The sequence below is a fragment of the Haplochromis burtoni genome, unplaced genomic scaffold (assembly GCF_018398535.1).
Source record: "Haplochromis burtoni strain Fernald_Lab_line unplaced genomic scaffold, NCSU_Asbu1 Contig_113, whole genome shotgun sequence".
Taxonomy (NCBI): Eukaryota; Metazoa; Chordata; class Actinopteri; order Cichliformes; family Cichlidae; genus Haplochromis; species Haplochromis burtoni.
Genome location: NW_024582474.1, coordinates 1809175 through 1820592, shown reverse-complemented (window position 1 = coordinate 1820592; position 11418 = coordinate 1809175). Strand labels below are relative to the sequence as shown.

General features: G+C 39.4%; 2 protein-coding genes across 4 annotated transcripts; one reads left to right on the top strand and one right to left on the bottom strand.

The window, feature by feature from the left end:
• Nucleotides 1–94: 94 nt before the first annotated feature.
• Nucleotides 95–2063, bottom strand: LOC102292477. Its single transcript, XM_005929030.3, has 3 exons — nt 1921–2063; nt 1766–1821; nt 95–937 (listed from the first exon to the last, which is right to left on the bottom strand). The coding sequence occupies exon 3, from the start codon at nt 884–886 to the stop codon at nt 233–235; it is 654 nt and encodes a 217-aa protein (XP_005929092.1). The 5' UTR covers nt 887–937; nt 1766–1821; nt 1921–2063; the 3' UTR covers nt 95–232.
• A 3683-nt stretch (nt 2064–5746) lies between these two features.
• macir (macrophage immunometabolism regulator) lies at nt 5747–10934 on the top strand. 3 transcript variants are annotated; one of them, XM_042223540.1, is made up of 3 exons: nt 5747–5867; nt 6617–6688; nt 9706–10934. In XM_042223540.1, the coding sequence occupies exon 3, from the start codon at nt 9723–9725 to the stop codon at nt 10362–10364; it is 642 nt and encodes a 213-aa protein (XP_042079474.1). In that variant the 5' UTR covers nt 5747–5867; nt 6617–6688; nt 9706–9722; the 3' UTR covers nt 10365–10934. The 3 variants fall into 3 exon arrangements, with proteins under 3 accessions (XP_042079474.1, XP_005929089.1, XP_005929088.1); XM_005929027.3 differs by lacking the exon at nt 6617–6688 and having other exon boundaries at nt 5750–5867; nt 9710–10934; XM_005929026.3 differs by lacking the exon at nt 6617–6688 and having other exon boundaries at nt 5753–5867.
• The last annotated feature ends 484 nt before the right edge of the window (nt 10935–11418 follow it).

Here is an 11418-nt window from a genome sequence, read left to right as displayed (position 1 = left end):
AATCATCCTTCTTGCACTGTAGAGCTGTAAAGGAGGAGACATTTGTGAGGAACAGATTTTAACAACATGAAATGCCATGTTGTAATAGCTAGAAACTAATGACCCACCTCTGCCCTGTGAGTTTGGGTCATGTCTTCCATCCATGCCAGTCTGAAGCTGACCGATGGAAATTTGGCCAAGGGTCAGAAGATGGATGCTTTACATGACCCCAATGAGGTCCACGGTAATGCCACTAGTAGTTATTCCACGTAGGATTCATCTGGAAGTTGTAGTATCCACTGTAAGGGTCGGCATATCTTTGAGGATGACGTGGCCTTGATGGGTGTTCTTCTCCAGCTGGCTTCGGAAATGCAAACTCCTGCAGGCGGCCTTCATCATGATGCTGGTCAGGGTACAGCCTTGTGTGAACTGGCAAATGCTCTGTTTGACGACTCAAATCATCTTTCTCAGGCCTGTGTCGACATCCACCGTGATGTTCCTGGCTACCTGGAGGGCGTGGAGAACCATGTGAAAAGGGAATGGATAAGCTGAACTGGTAGCCCAGGTTTGAAGGATCATGGGCATGGTCTCTGCGGGGATTATTAAAACTCTTGTCAATAGTAAGGCCGCTTGGTCCGTACCGAGGAGGATTAGCACGATCATGAGAGTGAGCAAAAGGAATCCTCAGGCTTATGTCAAAGCTCCTGGGCTTGGCCACAAGATTGTTTCTGTGTGCTCGTGGCTGGACCAGCGATGTTTCCATGGGTCTGTTGGTGGGAATATTAGAGCGTTGCTGATATGATCTTGGGGATTCGACTTGAATCTGATTACGCACATTAGGGTAGATCTGTGGATCTGTCGGCCTCAGAGCCCTCATGTATTGGAAAGGGCGAGGATTTCCATACATCTTGTTCCCCTCTTCCACCCTGCCACGTTCTAGGCTGCACAGAACTTGTGGCTGAGAAAGAACATGGGTATGAGTACAGATTATAATCATGTTGGTAAAGCTTAGAACACATCTACAGTTTGTCAGTATTGTTTAGATAGAACTTCAGTGTTGAGTTTATTAAGCCAGTGTCAAAGACATTTGTATTCTTATACTCTTAACAGGAGGAAGGAAGTCCGTTAATTTGTGTGATCCACTCACAGAAAGCATAATATTCATATAGATTTATACCATCTACAGTTACCCAGCTTGAATTTTCCTTTTCCAAATTTAACACTGAAGAACTCCATCTTTTCAAAGCAATTACTAAAGTAAAAAGATAAAACACCATGCTTATGATGACTGATTACATAAGTTGAGATTTTGGTATCTAAACATCTGCAAGTTAACTTAATGCATCATACATGGAACCTGTAGAGTTTCCCCCCACTAAATGAAACCCGGCTGTGACGTTAAAGTAATGCAAACTCAGCGTTACATTTTACCTCTCAGTGTGCTGTGAGCCATTTAAATACCCTGCTTTAACCAAATCAAATCTGCCAATTTGAGCATGAGGTATCTCGACCCTAACCCAGTAGCTGCAAAGTCCTGATAAGGTACACTGGTAGACCTGTTTAGTGACCAACAGCTTTATCACCTGAAGTGGGGGAGAGGAAAAAAAACTGCCTGGATTACATACTACACATTTTGTTCCAGTGTAAATACTGTTAAACCTCTTTCAAATATTATCTAAAGAGATGCTGCAGATTCTGGATGCAGGCAGGACTTCACTGGACTCCTCAGGTAAGACATAAAGTTGTCATTTCATAAAATCATTAGAGTAGGTTTCAACATGCTCACCTTTGGGAAGAGCTGAGGAATAGTTCACATCACTCAAAACATAAAGCAGTAAAAACCTGTCAAGCAGCACAAATACAGTCAAGATAAAACCAGACCAAAGCTTCACATTCAAGTACAGGAAGTGCATATCATGAAAATACATTTAAACATTGTACCTTGCAATTAAGAACCGGGCAACCATGACTCCAGTAGCTGCACTCACTGTCTTCACAAACCCTCCAGCTGGACTGTGCATGCAAAGCACTCACATTTCCACGGGTCCACACACACCAGCTACTCCGACCAAACACCAGTGTACATCTGAGTTACGTGTTTAGGACATGCTGCTGTCTTTATCGGTCCTTCCTACTGGCAGGTGTTTCCAATCAGGCTTTTTTAATGAGAAGTTGAACTGAGGTACCCAACAGATCAACTCCCCCACTTCTTTTATGCATACATGTTTATTTTGCTCTTCACTCAAACTTTTGGGGAGACACAAACTGTTATTCCAGGTAACCTGTTAACCAATCAGAGAATACTAAATGTTTAAAAATCTGGCTAGATTCAAACTTTACACAGGAAAAGTGAAATAAAATCTGAAAAGTTAAACTTACTTTGTCTATTTATGATGCACTGAATTTCATAAATCCAATGTAAATTTTAGCACTAGGTGCAATGACTCCCAAGCTAAGCGAGTGGCTCCAGCAGATCCCAGGAACAACATCCGAGATCTGTGTCCAGAAGAGTGCAGTCCTAGGAACAGCAAAGATACTGCGCAGGACTCTTGAGCTCCCAGGCCTCTGGTAGAGGACCTGAGCTTGAAGAATAGTCCGTCCGCAGGGGGCAATTTTTTATTACAATCAGATAGAGGAAGAAAGAGAGGCTGGGAAGACATTTAACAGAAGGAGACGGGAAGAAAAACAGAGGAGAAGAGGAAATGAGAGAGAACAGACACTGAAAATCTGCTTGATCGCCTGCTGAGAGTGAAAAAAAGGGCAAAAAGCAGACAACATAGTAGGAAAACCACAGCAACAACCATAAGCATCAGTAATAGTAAGTAATAAATATTGAGTGAACAGCATACAGTACTAATAATACATTATATGTTTAGAGGCAGCAGCCAACCAAGATAGTGTGTGAGTACCTGTTTGTACACCTGTCTGAACACTTGTGTATACACCTGTGTGTGTGGGCCCGTTTATGTTCATAAGATTTCTCCATGTAAGTGTCTAATAGTGGGTATGGGGAGCCATAACGTTTCCCCCCGGGTCATCAGCGACTGGAGGAGATCCGGGCCCCAGACATGTATAGGATTTATGTACAGGATTTCTATCTTTACAAGGGGGCAGTTTGAGTGCAGTGATGGAATGTAACTAAGTCAATTTATTGTCTACTATTATATAAGTATAGTTTTGATTTACTTGTACTTGTGAAATCAAGTTTGCCAGGTTCCACTTATTAGGTCCTGAAGGAACCTACTGGAGTGGCAGTGTCGTCTTCAGAGGCCTCATCTTTATCACCATGGTCACCTGCATCTAAAGGATAATCATTGGGACCAGACTCAACAATAATACTCTACCAAAGCTCAGAAAAGACAGATGATATGAGGACTTCATGACAGCAAATTGCAAGAAATGTAAGTTAGTTTCAGGATCTGATGTTATAACTGAAAATTGCCAATTAGCTATTTTTTTTTACCAATACTAATAATGAAATATTATTAGTGTTGGTAGTGCTGAATGTTTTTATAACAGCCTGGTAGATGCTCTATATTAATTTCTTGTTGTTGTTATTTCAGATTGCTTTGTATTCAAAGCCAGGTAGCCAGTCTTCAAAATATTTAGGAGGAAGTTGTCTGGTAAATCCCTTCCAAAGTGGCCAACATTCTTCAAGCCAAGCCAAATTTGCTTCAAGGCCCTTTCACATCGGACACAGCATGCGCTGCGCTCACCGCTTGCTAGAGTGAGGGACCCAAAATATGTGTTGAGTTGGCAGCTGAAGATGTGATTTTTAGAATTGTATTGAAGTAGAAGTTCACTTTTGATGTGAACAGATGTGGATTATCAAGAGCAAGGAGACCCAACATGCAGCAGATTTATCTATTCCAGATAAGCTTGGTATTGCAGCACAGACACAGGATTGTTTCTATTATAACTAAATGTGCACATTGGAACAATTGTGCACCAGGAGTTAAACATTTTAATATTGGCACTCAAAATCAGACTCCCAGTTTTGTTTAACGTAATTCACTTGGATTCTTTCTCAAGTGGTGGGTAGCATGAAGACTTTTCACAAGGAAAATGGCTGCTCAGCTCTTCCTCCTGTGTGTTGGAGAAAGAAAGAACAACATCCAGAATTTCTAAATTGTTAAGACAATGAAGAAATCAAAAGGTGATTCCCTGTGTGATCCATAGAATATAATAGAATGCCTTTATTTTCACTATACAGATGTACAATGAGACACAGAATAGAGATGTAGACTGGGGTTGCAGCCCTGATGAGCTTTTCAATGCCCAATTTCCATTTGCTGTGAAATGTTCATGTGTTACATTTGCAAGATACAGCACACAAGCTGTTTAGTGTTATTTAGACATTTCCGACATGGTTTGTATCCAGGAAGGGTTTCGCATATGTATATATATATAAATGTAAAGTGTAAATTTATATGTTATTTTATACACAAAGAGGTGTTTAAATGGGTTAAAGAGCTAGTTATGTACCCATTCAGTGGTTACATGCTTTGCTATTTACATGTTTACGCATCTGAATGTTTACACATGCATGTTCAAAGCAGTAATAAGTATGTGCTGAATCTACCTAGTTGTTTTCCCTGCATTGATCTGAGTATAGGTTTTCCTGGCTTTGAGTGGCCAGTGCAGTATTCATGAAGGCTATACACAGGAAGTGTTTGGTTGTTGTTGCTGTGTGCTGAGAGTAAAGAGGCTGCTAAGAAAGTTATCAATTTCCATCTTGCTTATTTTAATCGTTCAGAGAGATTCCAAACCACATAGTGAACCCTCACATTACATACATATATTCTCCTCTCAGCCCTGCGGATGGTCTATCCTTCAAGCTCGGGTCCTCTGCCAGAGGCCTGGGAGCTTGAGGGTCCTGTGCAGTATCTCTGCTGTTCCTAGGACTGCGCTCTTCTGGACAGAGATCTCGGATGGTGTTCCTGGGATCTGTTGGAGCCACTCACATAGCTTGGGAGTCACTGCACCTAGTGCTCTGATTACAACTGGAACCACTGTTACCTTCACCCTCCACATCTTCTCGAGCTCTTCTCTGAGCCCTTGGTACTTCTCCAGCTTCTCGTGTTCCTTCTTCCTGATGTTGCTGTCATTCGGAATCGGTACATCTATCACTACGGCCGTTTTCTTCTGTCCGTCTACCACCATTTTGTCCGTCTGTATCTGACAAATAACAACATTTTTTTTTAAATGCCTTTACTTTTTGTTACTAGCAGCATGTCACAAATACACATAGCTTGTTTCCATTTCATTAACTGAATGTAGAGTATATGCAAATGATAACACAGTTTGACCAGCATAAAACAATATTTTTGCACCAACAAAGTGATTCACAAAGCTCTATTACCCAGTGATGTTTACAGTGTAGTTAGATATTTTGAGGAAACTGGACAAGTAAAAGATAAAGAAGTAGTAAACCTAAAAAAAAAACCCAAACTAAACAAAACACCATCTACAGCAGCTGAACAGCAGCTTTTTAATGTCTGCCTTTAACTCTGCCTTTGCCTTATGTGCTGCTGCCTTTCTATGTATGTTTGAATATGTGTCAATAAATTGCTGCATCTAGTTCCTAAAAAAAAGACGCACTCCAAGTCAGTTTTGTTGTTCAATTTACTATCAAAATGCTTCCTTTTTTAAGCTCGTATTTTTTGAATTTGTTCATGAAAATGTTTCGTTGGGAATAATTGATGTAATTACATTTCACTGAATTTGATTTTGCTCGTAATTACACAGGTGTGTAAATTCCAGCCTTGTCATCCTTTGCTTTCTTCTTCCTGGAAAAAAGAAGAAGAAGAAGAAGACAGGAAGTGTTCCTGTTCCTGTTGCTGTTGACGAGCACGGGCGTGAGATAACGGAGTGCGGAGATTTCGAGGGTTCGTGTTATAATTCCTTCTTTCTTTCTTATTATTATCATTAGTAGTATTTATTTTTCCTTCTGCTTTCGGTTAATAGGCTATGAAGCCAGAAAATCTCCGGTGAACATTACTGATGATGAACTAGCTTCTCAGGCCATATAACGACAGTTCAGTGCTCAGCATCGGTGTGTTTCAAGTGCGGTGCTGAGCCAGTGTTTAAAACGCTGCGATACGTCGCGTTTCTACAGAAATGTAGATAATGTGTGTTCAGTGTACTAACGTTTTGTATGTAAGAGGTTTTTGCTCTCACTAGCGCGGTGAGCCATCTGATTCAGCGAGGAACAGAATGAGTCAGGCCTGTCGTTGGGTGTAACAGCCATTTCTTCCACCTGCGCTATCTCACTTCCTTCGAAAATACGACATTAATATCAAGGTTATCAATTGTATCACGCTTGAGATGTACGTGTGTTGGTGTGAAGCCAGTAGCACTGGTATAATAACAATGCTTGTCGTTGCTGCTGCTTTTCCAGGCTTCCTTCGTATGGCACGACTAGCTTCGCCATTGCGCTTGCAGGCGCTGCGGCTATTAGTCCTATTTTTATGGGTGCGGGTCCTCTGTGTCTAAATAGTTCAATTAAAATTAAAGTCTGGACACATAAAATATCTTGGTTTATAATTGTTTCATGGAAAGAAAAAATAGCCAGCACGCTTTATTCACACAAATTAATGACTGATTTTCTGTTTTTTCTTTTGTTTTTTTTTTACAGTATTGCTCCCGGTATTGGCTTTCCTCCCTTTAAGGCCCCTTTTCACTGAACTATAAGATTGCTGTTTCCTCGGCAAGTTAGCAGCATGTTTTTTCTTTTCTGAGTGGTCATCTGTTATTCTTCAGTAATTATTGACCTTTTATACTGAACAGTTCACTGCATTTTTGCAAGCTTAGCTTAGGATGGAACATTGCATCATTTTTCTTCAGTGGCTTAAATCAAGCATTAAATAAATTCAAGCTACAACTAGGGCTGCTTTTTCAAGTGGAAGAAATATTAATATAGCTAGGCTGCTAGACCCCAAAAGGACTGGTAAATGCCATTACCTGATTAATCTGGTGAGTTTGTAAGATGAGTTTCAGCTCTTTACCATGAGATAGCTTATATGCTATATGCAATAGCTGATCTAGCAGTACGAGCTTGTCCCTAATTTCAAGTCACTAATAACTAATCCTTTATAATAATAATAAGAATAATAATAATGATAATAATAATACTTTTAACGTACACTATTTTTGCCATGTATCACGGTGGTCTTGCAGGTTAGCTTTAACCTGATTTACTGTCTCTTTGTTCATGCTGCTTAATGTCTTACATAGAGCAATGTTTATGTTTCATGTATACATTAGTAGAGATTACGGCAAAGTCATCACACACACCTGACCAATTCTGGTATTCTATGGTAAATGACAGTCTGGCTTCACAGTGCCACTGAACTCAGGACGACCCTCATCGAGTCTGTGATTGTTTGGTCTGAGACATTCACACAGGCCTGCAGCTATTGATTGTTTTAGTAACTGATTAATCTATTGATTATTTCATTGATTCTTTGAGTAATCAGATAAAAAAAATGCTTTTGTCTTATTAATGAGCAAATATATGTAGAATAGATTAGAATTCAACTTTATTGTCATTGTACATGCACAGGTACAGGGCAACGAAATGCAGTTTGCATCCATCCAGAAGTGCTTTAGTGATATAGATATATTACAATATATATTAGCAATAATATAGATATGTAAGTATATTACAGAAATGGGTCTATTATGGTATGTTATAATGTACACGGTATGAAGTATGTTATGAATATTCTATAACTATAAGTATGTACAGGCTGTAGTGAGTACAAGCTATGTACAGGATATGAACAGGATATAAATATGAAATAAAAAAACTATACAGAAATCTGAGATATACAGTTATACAGAAATGTGAACTATGCAAGTTATAAACAGTTGTAGGATTAAAAATTATCGTATGTACAGAATGATTATTTACACAGAACTATACAGTAGTGCAAAGAGAAAAATACAGGTCTTTCAAAATGAACTGCTCATTGGCTTCCATTTTAGAAACTGCAACGTTTTTTTTGTTTTGTTTCATTCATCATCTGTTTCATTTGTCCAAAAAACAAAAACATTTGTCTGGATATTTTAATACAACTTCTGGAGGTTTTTTCAAAGTAAATGCTTTAATTGTAATTAAAACAAAGCTTTCTCCAAAGGATGGATGCTGTTTTGGATGTTAGAAACACATTTTCTTTCACTCTGCGCTCTTGGTAATGGCTCTGCTTCTTTGCTCTTGTGTGTGTAAATGGACTCCAGCTTCACGTTAAACTGTGCCTGTGTCATCATCACTGCTGCTGTTGCGTTATCAGTGTTTCTGTTTAAAACTGGGGGCTGTGTGGGCTTAATGTTGCCAAACCTTTTAGTCACACACTGCTCTTAGATACGTTTCTATTGCTCGTCTGTTTTTAGTCGCAAATGTGGCTAAAACGCTTGCTTTTGCCTTCCCATGGTTACAGAGCCGTGCCTTAAACGAAGCATCAACGCAAAGAATTTGTGTTTCACACCAATGGCCTGCTGGAGGTCATTTTGCAGGCTATTTTATTTTATACTTGTTATAGTATAACAAGTAAGATAATGCATGACTTTTAAGAAAAGCGTTATGTGTAATATATGTATTGATTACTTTTTGAATAATGACCCTGATCACAACAAAGAAGGGAAACACCGGCAACATACCACATTGACCACATTGCATGTAATTAATTTGCACAAGTGTACTGTGTTTAACATGCTCCTTAACAATGGTGGTAACTGTCAAAGTGGGGCCATTGAGAACCTAATGAGAATGTATAAGAGAATCATAAATTGCAAAACTTTGTGAAAGGAGTCTAATACACGCCAATCAGTCGACAGGTATTAGAAGTGGCGATACTGCGTTTTTGATGCTGGTAGCTGGCATTGGATTATGACACTTAGCCAATTAAACTTTCGTGTGATGTCAGAATGTAAGGAAACTGTTTATCAGAGGGAAAGTGATTCTTTTTGTCTGATTTTATTTTGTTTGTTTGTTGGAAAATTGTATGGCACCTGGCAACCATTTATATTCTTTGTTGAAAGGATGGCAGCTGTTGTTATTAGCATATAACCAGAATATTATTAGTGTATTTTAAATATATGACAAAGTAACTATTTGTTTTATTTTCTTCTCAACTCTTTTCTTCTCTTCTTTTTCCTCCAATTGTTGACATTTTGTTGCATTTTCATGAGAAACAGGGGGCATGGGAGCTAGCTGATTGTCAATCGCTAGTTGGTGTCTGTGGTGTCTGCTTCAAGCATACCATGTTTGACTGTTCTGGATAGGGCCGGTGCTATAGAGCAACTTCAAGCTGCCATGAATGGCAATTGTCAGCTCACCCACTGTATTCAAGACAGCAAGTCAACTTGGCTGCTTGCACAAATCTTTGCCCACTTTTACATATTTCTAATAGATTAAATCTAAGTGAAGGCATCAATTTTTTGGAAAATGTAAATACTAATGATGGTAGATATAGTACAATATGATGTACCTGGAGCCTCCTTCTTGGTGCTGGGACCGGCGAACTTCTCACCACCAGCTATGTCCACCCTCTGTTTGATGTTATTGTACAGCACCTTGGTCTGTTGTTTTATGCTTTATAAAAAATAAAGTTGTGCGTGTGTGCGTGTGTGCGTGCGTGCGTGCGTGCATGCGTGTGTGTGTGTGTGTGTCTCAATTCTCATGGCTGATATTTTTTTTCTTTCTTTTTTTAACCTTTTGATCAGTCAGGATATCTGTAACGATGGAAATGGATATAAGTGGAGTATCCAGGACACGTGTCTCCATTCTTCCTACAACTGACATCAAAGCCACATTGAAACCAGAAGCAGAGAGACCTCGCTGTGCCAGCACCCCATGTTCACCAATCAGAGGTACTGTTGCAGGATACCAGATTCTCCACATGGACTCAAACTATTTGGTGGGCTTCACCACTGGTGAGGAGCTGCTCAAACTGGCCCACAAGTGGTCAGAAGGTAATCCTGAGAAGGCCCGTGTATCAGATGCAGTGTCCAGCTCCATCAAGAGCACTGTCCCTAAGTCTGTGGACCTGGGCATCCACCGGTCTTCACGTATTTTCAAAGCCAAAGGCCGGTACTACCAACCATACGACATTCCTGCTACTAATGGACGAAGACGAAGGCGTATGCCCAGTTCGAGCGACACCTTCCTCAGATCTCTGGCCCACGGCGAGTCTGGGAGGGCTCTGCATGCTCCACTACCACTCTGTTTGCTTAAAAGTAAAGGTGCCCAGTCCAAGTCTCTTGACTACCTTAATCTGGACAAAATAAGTATCAAAGAGTCATCAGACACTGAAGTGCTACAGTACCAACTGCAGCACCTCAACCTACGAGGGGAGCGTGTGTTTACCAGAAACAAGACATGAAAGCACAGTGAAACTTTTTTAGATGTGTTTCATCCTCTGGGGTATTTAGGTGCTATTTCTAGACTTGTTTCTTTCTACTATGATTATAAACAGTTCTTTAAGGAGACAGTCTGATGATAATCTTGTTCTATTATTAGTTGGGAGGTTTACCTTGTTCTGTATGCTTAGCATTATGAGGTTTTTGAGGTTAAAAAATTGAATTATATAAATTTAGCAATAACTGATGGACCTATTTATTGACAATTTTTATTGGCATTGTTGTGTGTTTGTAATGGTTGGATACACACTATTATACCAGCTTATAGCTGAGAAAGCACATATCACATACAGTATCAGCTTTAAAATGCACCGTTGACATCAGTACAATAGTTTTACTGTGACTGTTCTTGTTTGTTTGACATTAAGGAACTGCATTTGGAGTTGTCAAATTAACAATATAACGTTATTGTATGTTGCACATTTATTTGCGTATTTATTTATTGATGTAGTACTGTTGGTTTAGATGTCAATATGATTTCCACGCTCTAATTTACAGTAATGTAAGTAAATCAATTAAAAACAAAAAAAACATGCCACTTGAAGTTTGTCGTAATATAAGATATGCCATGTGCTTTTAAGAGGTTTTTTTTTTTCCCTCTGATTCACAAATATAATAATTATCAGTGCTTACACTACCATTTAATCGTTTTGACACACCTTCTGATTTAATGTTTTTTCTTTATTTTTACAACTTTCCACATTATAGGACGAGTTGTGTTGTGCAGAAGTCAGGTTGGTACACAGCTGAGAGCCCAACTGTTAGAATTCATATTATGGCAAGAACCAATCAGCTAAGTAAAGAGAAACAACAGTCCATCATTAATTTAAGAACTGAAAGTCAGTCAGATGGAAAATTGCTAAAACTTCCAATACGTGCCCAAGTGAAGCCGCAAAAATCACTAAGCACTACTATGAAACTGGCTCGCATGAGGACTGCCCCAGGAAGTGACCTTTGCTGCTGAGGATAAGTTGATGCAAGTTAACAGCACCTCAGATTAGAGCCCAGATAAATGCC